This window comes from Mirounga leonina, unplaced genomic scaffold, assembly GCF_011800145.1.
Source record: "Mirounga leonina isolate KUSES-001 unplaced genomic scaffold, KU_Mleo_1.0 Mir_115, whole genome shotgun sequence".
Taxonomy (NCBI): Eukaryota; Metazoa; Chordata; class Mammalia; order Carnivora; family Phocidae; genus Mirounga; species Mirounga leonina.
Genome location: NW_023270268.1, coordinates 66,755,718 through 66,781,844, shown reverse-complemented (window position 1 = coordinate 66,781,844; position 26,127 = coordinate 66,755,718). Strand labels below are relative to the sequence as shown.

General features: G+C 34.2%; 1 protein-coding gene across 1 annotated transcript in view; it reads right to left on the bottom strand.

The window, feature by feature from the left end:
• NAALADL2 (N-acetylated alpha-linked acidic dipeptidase like 2) overlaps positions 1-26,127 on the bottom strand; it is a gene marked incomplete at its 5' end in the record, with an annotated part of 857,615 nt that overhangs the window by 301,137 nt on the left and 530,351 nt on the right. The window contains 3 exons of the mRNA XM_034988848.1: positions 16,635-16,754; positions 20,479-20,684; positions 23,398-23,490. Coding sequence (XP_034844739.1) covers positions 16,635-16,754; positions 20,479-20,684; positions 23,398-23,490 — 419 coding nt within the window. The remainder of the gene's footprint in view (positions 1-16,634; positions 16,755-20,478; positions 20,685-23,397; positions 23,491-26,127) is intronic.

The following is a 26,127-nucleotide window of genomic DNA, read 5'->3' as shown; positions in this document are numbered from 1 at the left end:
ATATTCTGCCTTAGTCTTTTCTATGCCTGAGGTCCTAGGTCATAAACTATCCAGTAGTTTATGCTAACAGTGTGATTTATTGTGAACTCCATGCTGAGGTCTGATTCTTGATGTGACTTCAGTGATATCTTTATGTCCAGATGCCAGTGGTCCAAACCATGAGTGATGCCTCACTGTTTTATAGCCTAAATGCCAGTTTTCTGTTGTTTTGTTTTGTTTTGGCAGCTTGGAATAATCTTCACTTGCAGTCTTATGCCTGGTTTTCTGAGCTTCAGGAGATTTCTTTCTGCCTGGCTGCCCTGCTCTAAACTTCAACAGCTACCACGCTGGTGGATTTCTCTCAGTTTACCTACCCTGCCTCTTCACCTCCAGCAATCACTGTTTTATACTCAGGAAAGTTCTGAGTGCCTCAGAGGACTTTTTCTCATATCCTTCCTTGCCTCCAGCCACTGGCAGCTCCCTTTTTGTGCTCAGTGAGGATCTGGAGCACCTCACAGGGATTTCTCTCAGCAAACCTAACTCAGGTTTCATCAGCTGGTCTTGCACATGGTGAATATCTGGTATGTTTTGAAGGTATTTCTCACAGCTGATCTGCCCTGCCTCCAGCTTTTGGTGTCCCAACTTGTGTGCTCAGGGAAGATCTATGGGGAACGGTCGAGGCTATTGGAATTCTAAATCATCATGCCATCCCAAGGGGTCTGTTAAAAGTTTATTGATTCTGCTGATTTTTTCCTCACTCATGTCTTTCCTAGATCCCTCCTCATCTTGTCATTCTGCCATGATTGAAGCTCTTTTCCCCTAGAAAGGGTTTACCAGTTCCTGGATTTCAGTTTACTTAGGCTTATTTGCAGCCTCAGATCTCTAAAAGATTTTTATCTAAGATTTCTTAAAAATGTGATTTTGTAACCTATCTCACTTGTTCTCATTGTTAGGGTGGGAGCAGGGTCCCCTGCAGCTTTTTACATCCCAGGTGGAAACAGAAGTCCCATATGTAAGCTTTATTTAATAAAAATGAAGGTGTAAGAAAACAAATATTCATTTATTTATTCATTCCATGAACTATTATTGAGTGGTCTCTATGTACCAGGTATTGGAAATACAGCAATGAATAAAATCATCCAAATTCTCTCCTCTCAGGGAGTTTACAGTCTACTGGGAAAAGAGATAATATACAAAAATTAAGATATATAAAGTGTTAATGGTAAGTGCTAAAGAGAAAAAAAAATAAAGCTCTAAAGGAGATATAAAATGTCATGATGGTGTTTCATATTTCAAATGTTGGAGTCAGGAATTTCTCACTCAGGTGATTTTGAGTAAAGATCTAAAGAAAGGATAATGTGTCAAACCTCTGACCCCTTTCAATCAGAAAACTGGACGTTGGAAAGCACTATCTGCCAACATCCTAGGAACTGCTCTAGGATGTGCTCTGTTGTTCCTCTGAACTTCCAACAACACAACCATCTCCCAGGCAATCAAGCATATAGAGATATAAATTAAATAGCAATATAGATACTACCATGCTTGGATATTTACAAATAATAAGAGAAAGAATGTTAAAACACAGTTCTGTGAAAGAGTGCATATAAGAAGGGGCACTCCAATATATTGCTGTGATATTTATAAACTAATATTTTGGATCCAGAAATTTGATATTCTGGAATTTATTCTAAGAAAGTGTAAAACACTGCAGATTGGCTACTCCGTGACTGAAGCCTGGAAAGCTAGTGATCACTTTACAACTTGCTGAGAGCGCCACCAAGTACACACACCTGTATGAGGTTAATAAGATGAACATAATGCGGCAGAGATGTTTGCTGGCCCTGCACGCACGGTAAAGAGATGGGATTCTGGCCTTGCGGTCTTCAAGGTGCAGGTTCTGGGGCACAACATTTCTCTCTGCATTATGGCTGCGGCAATGTGGTCCTAAAACCAATAACTGTGAGCTCACTGGACCTTAGTAGAAGCACTGGGCTCTAGATTGAGTAATTTGGGCAGTAGCTTCTTGAACCCTATGCTTTCTTATCATGCAGATAGAAATGCCCTTGGAAGGTCTCTGTTATAATCCTGTTCTATAAGTCATGCCTGGAAGACCTAGAGGGGGCTCCTGCGGCCCTTCTGAAAACTTTGTAACAACTAATTCCACATTAAAAACCTATTTCTGCTTTAAAAAATGACTTTTGTTACATGCAACTGTCTAGTGACTGATAAAGGAACTAATTGGAAAGAGGCAAGAAGTATGTATAACCTAATATATAGTAGCAATGTTAATTTTAAAAACACCTCTGCACAGTATATAAATGTTCTTAAAAAAGGAACTGGTTGGGGTGCCTGGGTGGCTCAGTTGGTTGAGCGACTGCCTTCGGCTCAGGTCATGATCCTGGAGTCCCGGGATCGAGTCCCACGTCGGGCTCCCTGCTCGGCAGGGGGTCTGCTTCTCCCTCTGACCCTCCTCCCTCTCATGCTCTCTCTCATTCTCTCTCTCTCTCAACAAATAAATAAAAATCCTTAAAAAAATTATTTAAAAAAAAAAAAAGGAACTGGTTAACAAATGTTTATATAGCTATGAAATAAAATAACACACATTAATTAACTGAATTTATTATTTTGAAAAAAACTCCAACCCTACAGAAAAGTTATAAGTATATATATATATATATATATTTTTTTTTTTTTTAAGATTTTATTTATTTATCTGACAGAGAGAGACATAGCAGGAGAGGGAACACAAGCAGGGGGAGTGGGAGAGGGAGAAGCAGGCTTCCCACAGAGCAGGGAGCCTGATGCGGGGCTCGATGCCAGGACCCTGGGATCATGACCTGAGCCGAAGGCAGACGCTTAATGACTAAGCCAACCAGGCGCCCCAAAAAGTTATAAGTATATTACAATAAATTCTCCTATACTTACTTTCATTTGATTCACTCATGTACCAAAGATATTATAATATATATATATATATATTTTTAAATGTAAACTATAATGTTTTGAGAGGAAAAAAACTGCAGATACAGTTTCCTTTTGGTAACAATATATCTACACACATTACACAAAGGAAAATATTCTCAGTAGTTTCCTCTGAGCAAAATTATAGATGATTGATTTTACTTTTGCCCATGTAATGTTTATAATTTTTCTATGAAGAGCAAAATAAATTAATGAAAGGAGCTAGATTAAGTGTCAGGGGATTCTTTGTAATGTATATAGTTCTTTATCAAATTCCTGTTTCTGGGATAAAGTAAAAATGCCAATCACCTTTGTGGATTTTCACCAAGCTAGAGCCTGTCACCTCATTTTGGGATCATGCAATATCTTATTATTTTCTTAACCTATTATTATCTTAACCTATGAATATTATTGAAACTTGCTTAACATTTTGGATAATATGCCATTTACAACTAGAAGATATGTCATTTTATTTCAAAGATGACTGAGTTTCATGTAAAACATAATCTATAAATTAAGATCCTTCATTCAATTTCTGAAATTTTCAAACTAAATAATTCTGGATTACTTTACTTTCAAAAAAGTATGCTGAGGAAAAGGGTAGCAGTTCTGATGCTGTGATTCTAAACTATCTTTTCTTTATAATCCTCTCTAGATTCATGTCTATTTCAGTTTTTACATCTGGGCTACTGCCTTCTTTAACTCTTTCTGTGGTTACCATTGACTCTCCCGGATAAATGAGTTGGAAGTACTTCAGGGTGAGATGTTAATATATAACATATTAAATATATGTTAATATATAACAAATTAAATATAGCTTATACACTTAGAGCCAGAATTTGTAAAGGTTCAATATAGATAAATAAATGATCACTATGGTGATTAACATAACATAATAAAAAAAAATTAAAAAATAAATAAATGATCGACATGAAAGTTAACAACCCAGAAACTAATTGCAGGCTCTCATGTACGTTATGCAACTAAACAAACAAACACAAACAGAGGATGAATTCACAAGTGAATTACTCTATAAATAAAGACTGACTGAAGTAACCACCCATAAAAATTTTCAATCCCTCTTCACAAAACCTACACAATGTTTGAGCACCTTAAGATAATTCATCCTATTTGAGAATTCTTCCATAGGCTGAATTGAAATGATTTCTCTACTCCTTGGAGACATACAGAAAATTGTTATCATGGCCCTCAGAATTATTGTTGTTTCAGGGCTAAAATAGCTTAATTTCTTCTACTGTTCAATTTACTTTATCACTCTGGTCTTAAAATTATAATTTTCCTACTAAAAATATAGTTAACAGCAGTTACTGTGGAGAGATTAGTGTTAAATTATAGGAAGCTTACAGCTATAAATTTGCAGGTGAAATTCCAGATCAAAGGGAAGGAATAATCCTGCCTTCAAATCTTATCAGCACTGTATATTGAGGTGTGTTTCTGAAAAAGTGTATGTGAATTGTAGATCTTACCCTTTGAAGAAATCCATTTTCAAAGTGAAGGGATTGAATATTTATTTAAGCTTCTGTAAAAATACCAACTTTTAGGTGCATATAGGGTGTGTTTAAAGCAGCATCTCCCCGACCATTTTCACAAATTGCCTGTAGGAGAATGGTTCTAGAACAAAAGAAGCTTGGGAAACACTGCATGTTTTATTTACCTCTGGATCTTTGCTATGCATCAGACACACACTGAAGGTTCTATTTAGTATATTTTTCACAACACAAACTGGGAAATATGAGTTTAAAGCAAGATTCATTATCATGTTTATTTGTTCAACCATTCATTTAATATTATTTCATCAGTTTCCATTTGCTTCAGAGTTCCCTTTTTTTAGCAAAGCATTTATTTCATTTATTTTGACCAAGAGCCTATTTAGATTTTTCATTTTAGATTGTTTTTTTAATCATTTAAATTATATATATTTAAAATGTACAAAATGATGATTTCATATGCATATATGTTGTAAAATGATTATCCAGATCAAGATAATTAACATATCCATCAGCTCACATAGTGAACATAGGTAACTGTATGTATGTGTGTGTGTGTAATGCTTCAGATCTACTCTAAAAAACTTTGAAGTATACAGTACTGTATTATCAGCTCTAATCACCATGCTGTACATTCATCCAGTGTCATTCTTTTGCATTTGGATATCCAATTTTCCCAGCACCATTTATTTAAGAGTATGTTCCTGATATCCTGTCAATAATTAGTTGGCCATATATGCATGGTTTATGTCTGTACTTTCTGTTCTGTTCCACTGGCCTCTGTGCCTGTTTTTATGCCAGTACCATGCTCTTTTATTTTTTTAAAGATTTTATGTATTTATTTAACAGAGAGAGAGTGAGAGAGCACAAGCAGGGGGAGCAGCAGAGGGAGAAGGAGAAGCAGGCTTCCCGCTGAGCAGGGAGCCCGATGCAGGGCTTGATTCCAGGACCCCAAGATCATGACCTGAGCCAAAGGCAACGCTTAACTGACTGAGCCACCCGGGAGCCCCAACTGTTTTGATTAATATAGCTTTGTAATTTAGCTTGAAATCAGGGACTGTGATACTCCCAGACTTGTTCTTCTTTGTTGGGATCACTTTGGCTATTTGAGGTCTGTTGTGGCTCCATATAAATTTTAGAATAGTTTTTTTCTATTACTGTAAAAAATGCTATTGGAATTTTGACAGAGATCGCATTGAATCTGTAGACCACTTTGCAAAGCATGGACTTTTTTTTTTTTTTAAAGATTTTATTTATTTGAGAGAGAGAATGAGAGAGAGAGAGCACATGAGAGGGGGGAGGGTCAGAGGGAGAAGCAGACCCCCTGCTGAGCAAGGAGCCCGATATGGGACTCGATCCCAGGACTCCAGGATCATGACCCGAGCCGAAGGCAGTCGCTTAACCAACTGAGCCACCCAGGCGCCTGGACATTTTTTATATAGTAATTCTTCACATCTAAGAACATGAATTATCTTTCCATTTATTTGTGTCATCTTCCATCATTTTCATTAAGGTCTTATAATGTTCGGTGTACAGTCTTTCACCTCTTTGATTAAATTCATTCTTAAGTATTTGATTGTTTTCAGTGCTATTGTAAATGGAATTGTTTTTATTTATTTTTTTAAAGATTTTATTTATTTATTTGAGAGAGAGAGAAAATAAGAGAGAGAGTGGTAGAGAGCCTGCGTGTGAGCATGAGCAGGAGGAGGGGCAGAAGGAGAAGCAGACTCCCTGCTTAGCAGGGAGCCTGCCGCAAGGAGCTGGGCTTGATCCAGGACTCCAGGATCATGATCTGAGCCAAAAGCAGATGCTTAACCCACTGAGCCGCCCAGTGCCCCAGTGGCATTGCTTTTAAATTTCTCTTTCAGATAATTCATTGTTAGTATATAGAAACAAATTATTTTGTTAAAGAACAAAGGAAGCCATTCAAATACAAAATATCAACACAAATACAAAATTGTTTGGTTAAATGCTACTTAAAAATATAACTAAAAAACAAACAAACAAAAGCAAGAAGTCATAATTTATACAACTTATTTGGGGTAAGCACATGCCAATAGAAACTAAAATTATTCCTATAGTTATATTTGAAAAGGTGTTTTTATTTGTTTGTTTGTTTGTTTGCTTTTAAGTAAGCTCCATGCCCAGCATGGAGCCCAATGCAGGGTCCAAGTTCATCACACTGAAATGAAGACCTGAGCCGAGATTATGAGTCAGACGCTTAACTGACTGAACCACCCAGGCATCCCTGAAACGATGGTTTGTTTAAACCATGAAGCCATATCTGTTGAAATTAATTTCATTACTCATAGAAATTTTAGATAAAATGTCATACATCTGGGCGCCTGGGTGGCTCAGTTGGTTAAGCGACTGCCTTTGGCTCAGGTCATGATCCTGGAGTCCCTGGATCGAGTCCCGCATCGGGCTCCCTGCTCGGCAGGGAGTCTGCTTCTCCCTCTGACCCTCCCCCCTCTCATGTGCTCTCTCTCATTCTCTCTCTCTCAAATAAATAAATAAAATCTTTAAAAAAAATGTCATACATCATAAAGACAAAGCATTACTATTGTAATTGCTATATAGATAATTCACTGATGACATCAGTGGTAGGTTTTTTAACTAAAATATATTAAAGATCAAGTGGGGGAAAAGGACAATTAATTCATCAGAATAAGTTTCATTTTTTTACATAGTAAAGTGCATTGTATAGGTGAAACAGTTTTATCTAACCTGCCAACAATGGTGATTCACTAATAGTTCCTTTGAGTAAATGGCCATTCTATTGAGTCCTGTAGGGGTCTAGTGTTTAATATACCAATCAAAAAGTCATAGACTAAAACTAACTCAGCTAAAGCCATTTAGGAACATGATATTCATTTTGATTGCATGAATGCATTCACAGTAAATTTGTTAATTTTTTAATATCTCTAATTGTTTGCACTATTCTTTGGCTATGTCATCCAAATATTTAGATCGGCTGCCTTCTGAAATACAGGGTTTTAGCCAGAATCTGACGAAGACTTCCCTTGATATCTAGACTTAAATAAAAAGGGATTTACAAATTGTCAGCATATATGAACAGAAAACCTTGTAAAACGGTAATAAACTGGAGGGATTGCTTGGTTTTAACACAAAGAAAAGTATTGTAAACCTAGGAGACAGATTCACCTGCCAATAGAATCACAATTTTAAATGTGACACTTTACTAAGCTGTAAATTAGTGTAGGATAGGATTTTAAAACAGTTTATTACTATTTATGGTCACTTCAGTTGGCTACTGGTAGTAGAAGCAGCAGAAAGGAAGATAAATTAAGTAGAATTAAGCAGAATCCACTGAAAAGAGTTGTAATGCACAGCGAGCCAGAAAGCACAGAGAATTTCTCTCCTTAAAAAAATAAACAAAAGATAAAAACTAACAAGGATAAAACCAAATACACAAACAAAAACTATGTCATGTATCATGAAAGACAAGTCAGTAGAGAATGTTTCAAAGCCAATTATACTTTTATATTTTATAGCAAGTAGAAGAGAAATTAAGCTTTGTTTCAGTACTCTCTATTAAAATTATCAACAAAAGAGAGAAAAAAAGAAAAGACAGCTTTTTAAATTCTACCATTATACCTTTTGTACTCTACCACTCTGCATTTTGGTCAATATTATGGACTAAATTGTGTCTTCCCAAAATTTATAGGTTGAAACCTAACCACCAAAATGACCATATTTATGGAGGTAAGACCTTCAACAAGGTCATTAAGGTTAAATGAGAACATAAGGATGGAGCCCTAATCCCATAGCATTGGTGTCCTTTTAAGAAGTAGAGGAGACTCGAGAAATGAGCATGCACAGGGAAAAGACCATGTGAAGACACAGTGAGAAGGTGGCTCTCTGCAAGCCAAGAAGAGAGGCCTTAGGAACAATTTCTCCTACCTGAATCTTATCTTGGACCTCTAGCTTCCAGAACTGTAAGAAAATAAATTTCTGTTCTTTAAACCCCCCAGTCTGTGGTATTCTGTTATGGCAGCGCTAGCAGACTAGGGCTAGTCATTTTAATTCCACGGTGTAAAAAAATAAAATCAAGAGAAAAAAAATTTAACAACACTGTTATTTGAAAGTCAGGCTTCTAGAAACTCACCCATTTGAACCAATTACCTTCTGGGACTAACATGTCTCCTCTGTGTTGTTTCTACCCCACAGGGAATAGCGGCATGGTCAAGCAGAGTGGGAACCAGCACTGTGGCATTAGGTAGCAACTGTACAAGAACCACGGCAGACATGGCCGTGGCAGTTCAGTACCCCTCAACACAAGAAAAGAAGATCAGGAGCATAATGGAGTTGCACTTGACTTGAGCAAGGAAAGGGAAATGGACATCAGTTGTGTGGTTTGAAAAGAAGCATTAGTAGATCTGGAAAAGAGCAGTGGGTTTACATGATCGAAGTATTGAGCTTTGATAAGACAGATGGTTAAATGTCTTCAAGATTCTGAGTATATTGAACGTTTTTGCCACTGTTATATAACGCATTAATCTGAATTAAACCGATTTCATTGCCTCTTTCCTGTCAACTCCAGCATAGCACACATCACACTTACCCCTATGTTTTAGCAATTTATGCATGTCTGAGGTTCATGGTAAAGTCATAAGCTCCCGGGCAACAGGGGCATTTCATCTACTAATTGTGTTCCCTACAACACCTACAGGAATGTCATACACAGTTGGGTTCTTTATAAATATTTACCTTATTATAGAGCCCTGCAACAGACTGGGGGTATTCATAATGATGTAATACCGTAGTCTGGTTCTGGGCTCAAGGCTCTAATGAATGCAGCTGAATTAAGATATATGTACTATATTTCCTGGTGGGTAGTTCTTGGTATTAAAAAATAAAACATGAAAAAAAAATTTAAAAAACACTATAAAACTAAGGAAATCTTTGCTACTTTTTTGCAGGGACTTAAAAAAATAACAACACTGTCGGGTGCCTGGGTGGCTCAGTTGGTTAAGCAACTGCCTTCGGCTCGGGTCATGATCCTGGAGTCCCAGGATCGAGTCCTGCATCGGGCTCCCTGCTCACCAGGGGGGTCTGCTTCTCCCTCTGACCCTCCCCCCTCTCATGCTTTCTCTCTATCTCATTCTTTCTGTCTCAAATAAATAAATAAAATCTTTAAAAAAATAACAACACTGTCTATCCTGTGGACTGTTTTATAATATTGATGCAATCGCTTGGTTTTGATCAGGTTTGCTAGTGTGGCAGGTGCTTCAAAAGTGACATTTAAGAAGAATATAGCTAGATTGACTACTTTCATATGTACAAATGCTTTAGGCTTGACCAAAATAACCTCTTAGAAATTTCATCACTATTTACTTGAGACTTACAGAGCACTGGCTAATATATGGATGATCAAATTCTGTTTTTCTAAAGGCAAAATCAATACCTTCTGTGACTATGAAAGATGATTTCAAAAAATAAATGTGAAACAGCAGTATATAGAGAGGGATGTGTGGGTTTGTATTGCATCCTAATATTTAAAATTATTATTTGGGGAGAAATCTTATTTTATCTTGAATTCCATAACTGACTTTGCATGAAGACATTTGTGTTTCATTAACTAAAAGGACATTGATCTGTATATCCTTTATTGTACACTTAAGGATCAATGGAAATGGTTTTCAAGAAAGAGTTTTCTTCTAAAAAAGTGGATCTTACAAAGATCTTTTATTCCTTACTCATTCAGGAGGCCTAAATGAGTACCTATATATATATGTGTGTGTGTGTGTGTGTATATATATATACACACAGATTGAGAGAGACAGGGAGAATAAGGACTCAAAATGTTTGTGAATGAGAGGATAATAAAGGTTTATAATGTCCTTAAAGATAGCTACTAAATTAAGTTCACCGTGTTTTGTATAAGATATGGAACAATAAATACTGTTTAGAAGATTTCCATAAGATTAATAATTAAGGTGTTTTGCTACCAGGAAGAGAGGGAAATGTCAAGCCATGGACTAGAAGAAGATTTCAAAATATATAACCAACAAAAAACTTAAATTGAGGATATATAAAGAACTCTTACATATTGATAAGACAAAGATGAACAATTCTTTTTTTTTTAATAGGTAAAAGGCTCAAATGATCCTTTACAGAGAAAGATATCCACATTATTAATCATTATTAATCATCAGGGAAATTCAAATTAAAACCCAAAAAGATACACTTACATATACTGATGTGTTGATATAGGGCAACTAGGACATTCATACATTGCTGGTGGTAGTGTAATTAATACTTTGATCAATTCTTTGGCAATCTACTAAAGTTAATCATGTGCCTACTCAGTGACCTACTGATTTCATTTCTAGATAAATACCCAAGGAAAATGAGTGCACCCATTCTACCAACACATAAGAATAATCATAGGAACTATATTCATTATAGCTAAAAACTAGAAATAATCATACAAATCCAAATGACCACAAACCATAGAGTAAAAATTAGGAAATTCACACCAGAATCTTTTATAGTACTATGTAGATGAGATTTTAAAATTTAACTAAAAAGTCCATTTATAATAGTTTACTGGCTCTTATAAAAAATTCTTAGTTTTATATAACTGACATACTTTTTGATGTCTATAATGCACATATTAACATTACCATTGTAAGTTAAAAAAGTTATTTCACTGTATTTTTGCCTAGTAAAATGTAAACAAGAAGTAAATATTAATATGAAGTTAACATTTTTGCAAAGTAAATAGGTAATTAGGTAATTGATAGTTTGAAAATATATTCATTTCTGAAACAGGGATTTTAAGAGAAATACTAATATTTAATTTTTAGTTTTTTGAATTGAGATTTTTAATTCTAAAATTTACAAGCTAATTTAAGTGAACTAATTTTGGGGGAGGTAAAAATATTGGTAGCACAAAGGAAGCAGAAATGTAGATTCAAAATATTAACAAAACTAACAGAAAAAAATCAACCACATAAAACCTCAGTTTTTGACTTTTATTTACCATTCAAGGGGTACCTCACTTCCTTTCAGAAGACAAATGAATTTATTAGTTATCAGTGTTATAATTTAGAAAAATTAAGCATTTTTTTGAGTTTTTTCTTCAAGTTATACTGAAAGTTTCCAAATAAATACCAAAGAAGAGAGAGCAGTAGAATTAACTTTCATGTTCCTATTACCTAGCTTTGGTAACCATCAGTTTTTCATTATTCTTTAGGTAATCTTTTTTAAAGTCAATCTTTCATGAATTTTAAGAAAAACCTATAGTCACTAAGCATTTCTGCACAAAGCAAATGCACCCCTCCACTCAGGATGATTTAATTCAAATTTAGTAGATTAACTTCAGAGAAATGGCTTCTTCTCCTAATTCAATGGTTTAATTCCTCTTCATTTCAAAATCAAAGTTAGAGTACCAAGCTGAAGGAAGAGCTCCAGAGGTAATGCATTCATCCCAGACATGACTGACTTGTTATCCTTGTCATCCCATGTCATATCCATGTCATTTACATGTTGTAAAACTACTGACACATGTAATGACAGGGACATATATTTTTTTTAATTTTTTTTAATTTAAATTCAATTTAGTTAACATATATTGTATTATTAGCTTCAGGGGTAGAATTTAGTGATTCATCAGTTGCATATAACACCCAGTGCTCATTTCATCAAGTGCCCTCCTTAATGCCCATCCCTCCACCCACCTCCCCTCCAGCAACCCTGTTTGTTTCCTAGAGTTAAGAGTCTCTTATGGTTTGTCTCCCTCTCTGTTTTTATCTTATTTTATTTTTCCTTCCACTCCCCTATGTTCATCTGTTATGTTTCTTAAATTCCACATATGAGTGAAATCATATGGTATTTCTTTCTCTGACTGACTTATTTTGCTTAACATAATATCCTCCAGGGACACCTGGGTGGCTCAGTTGGTTAAGCATCTGCTTTCGGCTCAGGTCATGACCCCAGGATCCTGGGATCAAGTCTTGCATCAGGCTCCTTGCTCAGCGGGGAGCCTGCTTCTCCCTCTGCCTGCCGCTCCCCCTGCTTGTGCTCTCTCTCTCTCTGACAAATAAATAAATAAAATCTTTTTAAAAAATACCCTCTTGTTCTATCCACATCATTGCAAATGGCAAGATTCCATTCTTTTTGATGGCTGAATAATATTCCATTAAAAAATAAATATTTATAAATAAAATAAATAAATAAATATATATATACATTTATTCAGCTGTAGATGGAAATCTGGGCTCTTTCCATCTTTTAGCTATTGTGGACATTGCTGCTATAAACACTGGGGTGCATGTGCCCCTCCAAATCACTATTTTTGTAGCCTTTGGTTAAATACCTGGCAGTGCAAGTGCTGGGTCATAGGGTAGCTCTATTTTTAACTTTTTGAGGAACCTCCACACTGTTTTCCAGAGTGGCTGCACCAGTTTACATTCCCAACTACAGTGTAAGAGGGTTCCCCTTTCAACATGGACATATTTTAAAAATCATTATGCTAAGGAAAAGAAGCCACACAGAAAGGATTATATACTGAAGGTTTCCATTGTTTATGCTATTCTGAAAGACAAAACCATTTCGGCAAAAATCGGATGAATCTTTGCCAGGAACTAGGAATAAAGAGAGGACGCTGAATGCAAAGGGCTATGATGGGACATTTTTGGAATAGAAATACTGTATATTTTGATTATAATGGTGTTTATATGCTTGTACACATTTGTCAAAATTCATCGACCTGTATACTTAAGAAGGGAGAATTTTAGGGGTGTCTGAATGGCTCAGTTCATTAAGCATCCGACTCTTGGTTTCAGCTCAGGTCATGTCTCAGGGTTGTAGGATCGAGCTCCACGTGGGGCTCTGTGCTCAGGAGGGAGCCTGCCTGGGATTTTCTCTCCCCTTCTCCCTCTGCTCCTCCCCTTGCTTGCATGTACTTTCTCTTTCTCAAATAGATAAATAAATCTTTAAAAAAAAAAGAAGGGAGAATTTTACTGTATGTAAACCATTATTTCAGTTCATCTATTTTTTTATTAACATATAATATATTATTTGTTTCAGGGGTACAGGCCCGTGACTCATCAGTCTTATACAATTCACAGCGCTCCACGTACCCTCCCCAATGTCCATCACCTATTAAGTCTAACTTAAACAAAAATAATAGCATACCAAGGTCTAATGGACCAAGGATGAAATGATCATCTTCCTTAATTGGGATAACACATTAAAAATGAAATTTGAACTGGTATTTGATTTAGGGCAACCATTTCACAGTTTTGTTTTTTATCAAGCTTATAATCCATTAAAATGTCCCGTATGTGTCTAGTTTTTAAAAAAATCAGTACATTGAATACTACATCATAAACTAATGAGGTACTATATGCTGGCTAATTGAATTTAAACAAAAATCAATCAATCAATCAATCAATCAATCAATGTGGTACTGTAGCTTAATCTTTAAAGATTCCATCTGATATATTTATTTCTACCACATGAATCTAGATCTTTTTTATTTTATTCTGTACATTGCTATACAAGAGTATACCATATAATCTTATGTCATCCACAATTTAGTCAGCATGTTTTGTAAAAAAAAATATTGTTCTTTGTAGAAAAATCATTTTTAATTTGTTTTTGTTTGGTTTACACTAGATTATATGAAACATGTATTTGTATATGGTAACAGAATCTAAGTAAACTGATGAAATATAAAGGTCCTGAAGACTGATAAAATGTCTTCTCAAGTGAAGTTACTTACGTTCTGTTATAATCAGTTCCTTTTTTAAAGAAAAAAGATTCATTTATTTATTTGATGGGGGAGGGGCAGAGGACGAGGGAGAGAATCTCAAGCACACGGCTGAGCATGGAGGCCGAGGTGGGGCTTGACCCTAGGACCCTAAGATCATGACTGGGCCAAAATCAAGAGTCAAACGCTGAACCAACTGAGCCACCCAGGCACCCCAGTTCCTTTTATTTTTTCAAGGAAACATTTTAAATCTTTTTTAAAATGCCACTAGTGTTAAATTATTTTAAATTATATAAATTACTGTGAGGTTTTATTTCTTTCAGTTCTCTTCACCTTTATATTTTTAAGTGTATTTATATATTTTAAAGAAAAATATCTGGCATTAAATAATTGTATGCAAATATATCTTAAATTACTATATATGTATTTGTTTTGTGTTAATAAAATTCAATATAGTTAAGTAATTCCCATTTTTTTAAATTGCATATGCTTTTGTTTGAATCTGTGATAATCCTACCTTTCTAATTTGTCCTATACAGCACACATATGCTCTCTCTCAAGTGAAAGGAAATTTTCTTTGAGTAAATTAGAACTTATATACTAATCCTTAGATTAGTATAGAAACATTTTCAACTACTGAACGAAAAGATTCCTCCCCCAAGCAGATAAGAAGGTACATCTTCCATGTCACTATTCATTATTGATAAACCATGCTGTACTTTTAGATAATTAGGTTTAAATGCTAATATTTTACAGTTCTCTATTACAAGATGTACAAAGATATTTTAAAAAGCAGTATATTCTCAGACACTTCTACAGATAGGTATTTCCCTGGATTTGATAGACCTTAATAGTTTGTTATTTCTATTTGCTTATGAATTTCAATGATTACTTATCTTCCAAAGTTCTCAAAATACAAATATTGTAACATGCGAGAAGGAAAAGACAAATTTTAAAATAACCCTCCCCAGTTGCCGGATACTTGAGCTCATACTTTTTTCCTGATCACTCATTTGGACAGAAATATCTTAACTTTCTAAGAGAGATATCTGCAGATATCTTTTGAGTTTTTTTCCAGGCAGGTAAGAGAGTCAGAATGCAAAGCAGTACAAAGCACATGAGGAATTCACTTACAGACCTGGATATAATTTAGGGCATGCACAATGGGGTTTTGCTGATCTCAAATGTACAGATTTATCTATTTCATTTTTCATAATGTCTTCTTTATTATACTACATATGGAAATGTCAATGAAAACTATTAAACTAGAAAATACTTTATGAAAATCATAAAATGTTAGTTTGCATTACATTTCAATCAGGCATTATGGCTAAAGTAAAGCACCATTCATTATCTAGTTCAGTTTCTATGATACTCACTGGAAACTCTGTGGGAATCTAAAAGGTCATTTTTAATATACACCGATAACCCTTCAGGTTGAGAGAAAACCACCCCCCAGTGGTGACATTATTACTTTCATTCTGAGAAATAACACATATCATTTTATCTGTAGTATAAGTCATAAAAAGAATACAAAAATAAAAATGAACTCAACTAATAAACAGGGAAGATGTTCTGAAAAACTCTTTGAAACAGCCTGGAAATGACTAAATTCTTTTTTAAAAATTTTATTTATTTATTTGTCTGTTTATTTATTTGAGAGAGAGAGAGAGCAAGTGCTCGAGCAGGGGGAGGGGCAGAGGGAGAGAATCTCCAGCAGACTTTGTGCTGAGGGCAGAGCCTGACTTTAGGATTAGCCTCAGGACCCTGAGATCATGATCTGAGCAAAAATCAAGAGTCAGATGCTTAACCGACTGAGCCAGCCACCCAGGAGCCCCCAGAGTGACTAATGTTTTTTCTTTTAAATAAATAGCTCTAGTGAGACATTATCACAAACTACATGTTTTTTTTTTCAAGTTACTCTATAGGAAAATGCATGCTACCCTTTCCCATAAGTATTTTTCAAATAGTATTTTCTAAATATCTTGGAATTAGTTACCACTATATTCTAGAAACTAGACACAAATCCTGCTTTTAGGGGACTTACAATGTTGTCAAAAAGATAAGGCAGATCTCACATTTGCTCAAAACATGAGTGAGGGGGAAGAAGTCTAAAAGTAAACAAATTTACCAAAAAATGTCAAGATTAACAGAATTAGGAACTTGAGAGTTAAATTCAATTTTTAGAAATAAATTTACATTTTTACATATGTTCTCTGTAACTGTAAAATTCTATCTACAACTATCACCATAGCAAGAACAGAATTGCAGAACATAAGAAACTGGTTAAAGGAATATTGATAAAAGAATAAGCAATAGATTGTTTCTTAAAACATAGATGGTTTTGTGCATATTAAAAATAAACGAAAACATCAAGACATGTCAAATTATAGAGAAATAGGCAGTTTTGTATAATCATTTTATTAAAAAGTAGTTCATCTTACCTCTATTACCAGTTGCCGAAGAGATGGTGAAGCCATGGAATGTAGACTTGAGTTACCCCTTATGGGACTGTGGAGACTAACGTAAGCCACAACATTTCTCTGCAGAACCTTCTTGAAATCCTGAAACCAAAACAAACAAACAAATAAAAAACCATTAATAAAAGTAACAGATTTTACTTTATCAGTTATGTGTTGAATAATAAACACTCCCTACTTAAAGTCATTACATTACACAACTACTGTTTTAAAAAAAAATGTACGCTATTAGAGTGTACAAAGGTCATAAAAGGATTTTAAATAAAAGGGATAAGGAGTTACATATCACACATGACAAAATATTTTTAAGCATGTTCCTGAAAAAAGTCAAATCTTAAAAGGAAATATTCTTAAATGGTTAACCTAGTATAAGATTCAACTTTAGAGTACAGAATGGAAAGTTTACTCTAGCCACAGCACTTAATTTTATAGTTACTGAGTTAGAGAACAGACATGGGTAAACTACTAGGGTGATTAATCAAACTAGGCCTTTCCTTTGAGACAATGAGCTCATTTTTACATGCAGTAGCTCTTTATTCTGAACAAAATGGGACATAATACACCTTTGTCCCTGCACATATTACCTGAAATAAAACCTGATACATTTTATGCACATGAGTAGCATAAAATGATTTCAGCAGAATAGTTCTACTTCTCTGCTGAGCTCTATCCCCCAAAACTGAAGACTACTGAGCCTATTAATAAGGTGCTGCTAAGAAGGCCTGATGTTATATTCCTCCTTTTTTGCACAAATATTTAATGACTAATCATCATGGTGACAATTCTATAGAAATGACCTAAAAACTGACCTAATTCATGTCTTAGGACCTTACCTTTCTTCCTCCAACACTATGACATGAAAGACAGCAAGGGCCTGTCTCCCTAGCAAATCAGTATGTGACTCCTATTTTAAGTTGAAAATTCAGTTACACCTCTGTGAAATGGTGAAAACATTCCATTTAAAATTAATAAATGTTTTAAATGGACAGGAATGATGAACTGAAACTTAAATACTCCACTTTGCACATAATGTTGTTTTAAAAAAAAGTCCCTTTTTTCGAAAAAAATGCCCCACAAGTGCTGTGGAAAAACAACTTCTATTTACACACTAGCACAGAGACACTGTCTATATGTTAGTCCATTTTACACTCATAAGAACCTCACATTAGTATACATGTGGAGGAATCAAGTCTTGGATAAAGTTAATCTCGCCTAAGACCGCAACGTTTTATGGTAGAAAGAATCTGAAGTCAGACTTTCTGACTGTAAATTCTGTAACATTTCCACAGTAGCCTGTGAAAAATGAAGAATCTTCAAAAGAAGAAATGGTACTTTTCATTTAGTAAATGGTACTATTTTATTTAGAAACTGTACTACTTATTTAGTAAAATGTGGTAATTTTCCTCAAGGATCAAGATCAGTATTAAGTCACTTCTGTAATAACTCTATCACTATAAATTTCAGTTTTAAGTTTATTGACCAATATCACCTAATCTTTTTAATTACAGCTGTGGGTTTCAAGGGTTTCCTCTGCAAGCAGAATTAAATACAGCAATAGGACATGTCAACAAGTGCTTTCCTCATTCGTCTTCACTAGGAAATCAGGTTAGAGCATAAAGTAAATGTTTCGTTCTCAGGAGTAGATTTGGTAAAAGTAGAACAGGAAAACCAGTAGTTTTCTAAATTCCTTCTCAACTATTTAGTTATAAAATGGCTTCATGAACAGTATTGTAATAATCTTCTGAGATATAGTAATTTTACATAGTATATTTTATGAGCCAATAATCAAATCTTTATATTATTCACCATCTTCTTCACTCTTGTATCTTTGCCTACCTAGTCATGGAAAAAGCCAGAAAGTGACTGAACTGATAATTAGTTGCCAAACATGCATATATACATAAATATGTTAGGACAGAGGTCCCTACTTTTTCTGAATAGGAAGAGCCTTTTTTAACATAAATACTATTTCCTATGGACGCCCACATTATTTCTCTATCTGCTGATAGAGAAAAATATAAAATTATTGAAAGATAAAATGAATTTGGTAAAACTTACAAATAAATTTATTTTACAATAAATTTATATTTTATCAAAAAGAAATCTCCTCAATTTGAAAATATAATTGCCCATATACATGCAAGGCCTCTTTATTGATTCAATTTACAGGCTATCATGCTTGACGGTCAAATAAATTCAAAGACTTTTTGCAATGCACTTCCCCATGCATAGGGGCTCAGGATATATAAGTTAGGGACTACTAATGTTGGACAAGCCGACTTTCAGAACATAGCTTAGAAATATACGAGTTAATTTAGGATTAATATAAATTTAATGTGAAAATTACTAGACTGATATGGAGAAGGCTGTATGATATAGAGGAATAAATTTTTGGAATTTGAAAATCTTTAAGACACTCTTTTTAAAATGCACCTTAATGTTGCAAGAAAACTAAAATACTATTTTATGATGAAAAGAATTCCGAAATACTAAAATCAGCCCAGATTACAAATATATTTCCCAAATTGCTTTTTAACCTGTTTATGAAGTAAGTAATTTGGAATAAAGTCTGAAAGGTTGGTTTAGCTATTACATTTTCCATCTAACTAAAAATATGTCAATTTAAAAATGTTCTTCCAGCAATAGAATTTATTCATTTGAATTAGTTCTTTTGAATATGGAACAAATAGTTACACAACTAATTTGAGTATGAAAAATATTCTAATTTGCAACATTTATATCTTGATAAATTTTACACTAAAATTTTTCCATTCTTAAAACTTCTTTTTCTTCAAATTAAAAAGACACTTGCTATTTTCTTTTGTGTATCTTTTTGATATTTCCCTTGAAGTCAATAGACATTTTATCTTTTTTTTTTGAGTTCTTAAATAAAAAATGAAATAGAATTTCCCATTAGATACTTAGGTTGTTTTTTTTTTTTTCTCCAAAGCTGAGATAGTAAATAAACTAGAATATCAAATAGTTGTATTTTCCTAGATAAAGTTGTATAGATTTTCTCCTACATTTTCCACTAACCCTTTTAAAAAAAAAAAATCATAAAGCAAATAGAATATCTCAGAGTTTTAAAATGTTTTCATTGTTTTTAATATGGCATCAATCCAATTATCAGTTGATATATCCCATTAAAAATACAGTGCATCTGTGAAACACAGACCTATCAAAAGCATTTGAAACTTAAACATACCAGTGGTATTCTAACTATGACCCATTGCATGCTAGATTTCATTTGGACAAAGCCTTCCTAAGGTAGTTTAGGTAGGTAAGTAGGTTAATAGATTTTTAGGAAAGAAGGAACAGAGAGATAGAAGTGTAGGAATAGAAGGAGGATGGAATGGAGGGAGTGAGAAGGAAGGAAACCACTATTTTAAGCTATGGTATGATGCTAAGATAGTAGATATTTAACATAAGAGACTGTTTCCTAATTCCAGATAATTGCCAGAAAGTTAAAAAAAAAAAAAAAGTAATTGTATATATCACCTGATCTTTTCTTGTCCAGTAACTATCAACCTGTCTAAGGAGAAACACAATAACCAGGTAAAAACAATTGTGGGCATATCAAAGTCTGCAGGTCTGGTAGCAACAAGAGTAAGATAGTAGCAGATCATACACAGTTCACTGGCGTCTAATTCCCTCTCAATCTTATAGGTGATCTCAGCAAGTTAGAAGACAGGACAACTGGGTTGAAAGGTACATTCTTATCCCTAGCTTCAACAACTTTACTTTGTCAACTTAAGTCTAAAAGAGAGAGAGAGAGTGCATGAGAGCACAGTAATTAATCTACATTTACCTCTCCCCATTCATATGAGCCAATATTGCCAAAAGCTGTTCCTCCCCATGAACAGAAAACAATTGTGCGGTCTGGTCTCCACCCTTTCTTAACTCTTAACATCAAGGCCCGGATAAAAGCGGTGATGATGGCAGTGCTGCTGGCCCATTCTTGTCCGTAAGGACCATATGTGGTATGATGGTGGCTGCCAACTATGATATACCGGTCTGGAAATAGAAGGAAACAAGGGCCATTAAAGCAAAATATAAACCTTAACAATAAATATAATGACATTTACATAATCCTGTTGCACAACTGAGCACCAATTATGTAAAATCGTCCTAATAATTAAGAGTACTTTAACATTTTTCACCCACTGTCTTGATTCACACATCTGTGTATATCAAAGCAGAGGCAGCTGCTGAACTCAATTATGATTCCAAAGCTTAGATCCATGTTACTGTCCTTTGCAACATGCATATTAATTAATGAAGTATACAAATATGCCACAATGAAACCTTTATCTAACATTTTCCCAGAATCATAATGGGAAGTGTCCTGTAAACAAAGTGTGTATGCTCAGTAAATATTAATGAACTATTAATACATATGAGGGAGCAGTCATTCAGTAGCTGTAAATATTAAATAAAGTGGTAGTCATATATGGATTTGGAAATAAATGAAGTATTTAGGGAATTAATTATAGCTTCCAACTTAGAGTTTTAGCTCCTCTCATTTCCCTGAAGGAAAAAAAAAATCAACATCAAAAGTCATCCAACTACTGTAAAAGTTTTCTTTTCACATTATTTCATAAAATCATACAAAATTCATTAGACACAACATAAAAAGATCTCCATAACACATGGATGGGGCCTGCTCAATGTACATTACTGACTATTGTCAATAATAAGGTAGAAAAAACTCTATCTCCAGAGTTTCTTCTGATTTGGTTGCCACTGAATGTTGCTGGTATAGAACTCTATTTCACCAAGTAGTCCTATACATCGGTGTAAAAAGATTTCTTCACTGAGTGTCATTTTATTCAGAGATGTTCTATAGCTCAATGGTGCAGACTCTGAAGCCAACCCTGCTTGGGTCTGGATCCAGACTATTCGATTTACTAGTTGTGTGACCTTGGAAAGCTTATCTAAGCTCTTTATGGCTTGATTTCTTCAAGTATAAAATGAAAATACAAATACCACATACATCATTCACTTGCTTTGAGTTTTAAATGAGTTACTAAGTGTAAAGCACTTTGAACAGTGTCTGACACATAATAAGTACTACCTGTGTGCGGAATAAATGAATTACTCCTTTACTTCATGGCATCCAAAAGTTATTGGACAGAAAATCATTGCATGAAGTTATTTTAGTTTTCTACACTGATTTTAGAACCAGCAGTGAATTTGATCTGCCAACATTTTATCAAAATTTAATTAATGGTATATCCAGGGTAGTTGCAAATGTTGAAACTCAGGGAATTTATTTACTCATCTCCCAGATATGTGTGAAAGTTCTTCTTGGGATTATCTGTATTCTAGATAAGCCATATCCAAAAGCCTTAATGATTGTTTCTAATTTTCAGAGTCATTAAATAAGAAAATCATGTGAATGAACAGCCAATATTTTTGTGTAGAATTCAAATAAACAAAATTTGGGAAGCTTTGCTTATTATACACTGAAGAATATTACTGGTAAATTGATTTTAAGAAATTGATTTTTTTTCTATATTGAATTTCAATTAGGAAAGCTCTTTCACCCTCAAGCTAGTATAGTTTTGTACAATTTGGTTTTTCCATAAAAACTTGTAAATGTAGCAATGATGATAAATATTTCTGGTGCTTCAATTAGAGATTCTTATGATGGAAATTTGTTGAAATAGTTGAAATGCAGCCATGACAATTTCCAAACCCATTTATATCTTGTATTGAAAGACATTAAAATCAGAGGTTGAAAGACATTAAAATCAGAGGTTGTTCAACATTGCTACTGTAAAGAAATCAGAGAAAATATGAACCTTCCATAAATTTTCTAAAAGAGTTGGCTGGCAAGAAACTTGGGGAGAGGTAAAACTTGATCTCAAAATTCTCTAGGTTATCAATTACAGGGTCAATTTGACTAAAGTTGTGGAGAAAAATAATTCTCCAAGGAGAACCAGAGTCAATATCCCAACCAAATCAACAGAAGTGGCATAAGACTGCTGCATTCTACCCTGTATGCCAAGCACTCAGACAGCAGGATGTGGCTCAATCTCACAATGCATTCAGGAGAATCTCTTAATTAATATATGTACTAGCTAGTTTTACTTTTTTTAGCCTGCATCATATTATCTGAAGATGCCATGAACATCCCAGGGCAAGGTGTACAATTATTTAAAATTTAGCCGGGTGATCATTTTCATAAGCATCTTCAAAACCTAAAGCCATGCAGACATTAGGCAGAACTGTCAGTGGACCAAGGTTCAGAGACAGAACATAGATTAGCACTGAAAGATTAGATTTTGGAGATAAAAACTTCATTGTTTTTTTAAAGACACCATTAAAACTAAAATATTTTCTTTCTTAAAATGTCCTTTCTTGATAAAAGTAAAAACTCCAGTGGTTATGTTATAGTGAAGAATAAACAAACAAACAAAAAACATTGGATTTTGTAGCTTTTCTTCATGAGACACATGCCAATTTAACAAATCTAAACTCTGTTTTCTTCTTTTGTTTTGTTTTGTTTCCCTTATACTCTCTACTTTGATTTATTTTTGAAGAGAGTAAGAGAGAGAATAAAGACCTACTTCTTGGTTTCCTACTGACTCACTCTGAGAGTGGTATGAACTAGTTACATCTGAATTAGGAAATGAATTTAATTATGTTCTTACATTGTTATAGAGCATTTTCTTTTGATGGTTTAATAAATTATAAATACATAGAGAATCTCAGCCCTACTTACCTGGAGATGTCAAGCCCTTTAAATATCCAACAACATTAGTAACTGTTTTGAATTTTGTAACTGTCTGAACTTGCATGTTGACAATTCTTTCATCTGGAAAAAAAAGTAAGATATTTATTTTTCTATATTCTGTTTTTTCTTAAAACATTCAAATTAATTTATCTAATTTCACCAGCAAAAGAATTCCAAACAATTGAATTTTTTAGAAAATCAAAGTTATACCTTTTGACAAATATCTATTCAATACTTTGTGTCAACTCTATTTTAGGTACTTGTTATACAATGATGACTAAGTTACCATTGCTGGCCTCACAGACCTGCAGAGCTATAAAAAGGGAGCTCTAAGCTACAATTAAGTTCAATATGAGAGCACCCAGAAGACCTCAGGGAGATGTGGACAACTCATATTTTAAAAAAATACATATCAGATAAAAATATTTCTGAAGAAATTTAAGTACTTTTCTAGCTTCAGAAAAAAGAACATGTGGAAGCTAATTTAACCTTCCTGTATGACTCATTATTACATTATCACATTGAAAACTGTAAAGCATTACAGAAATTAAAAGAATAAAGGTTTCTAAAGTTAGACATATTTCCAAATATTGCAGTCTTCATTTTCACCTGTGTTGACTGCTTCTCACCTGTATTCTAAATCTCCACCAAATTGCTCTGCCTCTTTGAGTTCTTGTATTCATGCCTGATATTCAAAAATTAAGGCAACAAATAAGGCAAAGACACCAATCAGGAGATACTTCGGTCATAGTCCTGAAGCTGTCTTTGAAGGCCTTTAGGGGTGACATGTATTAATCCTGTGTTTGATGGATCCTGGGAAGTCTGGGGGTAGGAAGTTTCTAGGAGAGGTTCAAGGGCAGCCACGAGGTTTTGTTGGGGGTGGGTAGGGGTGGCCATTAGAAAGCAGCTAATGCAAAGCAGTAGCACTATACTGACAGCCTTCAGATGTCACTTCTTTCTAGTAGATGAAAATTGATATGATAAATAAGTTTCTTCTTTCCTTGAATGTACCCTTTCTAACCATTTAAATGAGAAATCAGTATTCTGAATTTGTTAAAATTAAAACTAAAACAGGAGTAAAGACACCACGAGAGAATGCCTGAGCACCTCATATATGAGAAACGGAAATCTGCTTAGAGCCCGAGTATTGTGGTTTTAATTTAGGTGCTATGCATTTTTGTCTGCTTTAAATTAATATACTTGGTTTTTTACAGCAGTTTCAGATTTATAGAAAAATTGATCAGAAAATACAAAGTTCCCAAATATCCAATCTCTCTCCCTTGCTCCTATTAACATCTTTCATTTGGGTGATCTATTCATTATCATGATAAGCCAGTATTAATACATAATTATTAACTAAAGTTCATAGTTTACATTAGGCTTCACGCTTTGTGTTATACCTACTATGGATATTGACAAATGCATAAGGGCATGTGTCCAACATTACAGTATCATACAGAACAGTTTCATTGCCCTAAAAATCTCCTGTGCTCTACCTTTTCATCCTTCCCCTACTCCCTCCTTATTGAACCCCTGGCAACCACTGATCTTTTAAATTTCTCCATAGTTTTCCTTTTTCCAGAACATCATATAGTTGGACTCATACATTTGTTTTTTGTTTTGTTTTAAGATTTATTTATTTATTATAGATAGATAAATAGCAAGGGTGAGAGGCAAAGGGAGAGGGAGGAGAGAATCTCAAGCAGACTCCCCACTGAGCACAGAGTCCTAACTCCTGGATCATTTGTCCTTGTCTGATTTTGGTATCTGGATTATACAGCCTCACAAATGTTTAGGGATATTTGCTTCTTTTCCTGGATTTTCTAAGAGTTTATATGTAGCACAGGGATTATCCATTTTACAAAGGAGTACTAGGATTCACACATAAACTATTTGGTCCTCATAGTTTGTGTGTGGGGTGGAGAAGGAGGGTACATTCTCACTTAATGTATATTTTCATTTCATTTAATTAATATTTTAATTCAATTAAATTCAATTAAATTCAATTCATTTAATTAATAAATATTAATGGTTATAAATACATTCAGATTTTAACATGTTCATTTCTTCTAAATTTATTTGCACTTAATTCTTCATGCTTCCAAAAAAAGAGAATAAAAAAAAAGAAAATCATTGCCATATATAGTTGTTTTTTGTTTTTTTGTTTTTTTTGGTCCTCTCTTCTAACATGAACTCACTCATCTTTTTTTCCCTTATCAGTTTTGCCAGAAGTAGCTAATTTATTAGTATTTTCAAATGGGATTCATAGATCCTCATTATATATTTTTTCAACTTCAATATTATGTTCTATGCTTACCATTACCTTTGCTCAATTTCACCTGGATGCATTTAAGGCTACAGATTTTTTATATAGATGTGGTATATTAATTTCAACATATAGTCTTATTATTTTACATTCTCAATTTTAGAATTTTACTACCATTCTTTTTTTTAACACTATTCTGAGTTTGCAGGTTATTTTTTAAAAGATTCACTTATTAATTTGAGAGAGAGAGAGAGAGAAAGAGCAGAGAGAAGGGGGAGAGGGAGCGGAAGAGAGAGAATCTCAAGCAGACTCCCCGCTGAACCTGAGGCGGGGCTCGATTTCAGGACTCTGAGATCATGACCTGAGGCAAAACCAAGAGTCAGTCACTCAACTGACTGAGCCAGCCAGGGACTCCCCTATCATTCTTCCTATAATACATATAATACATTAGC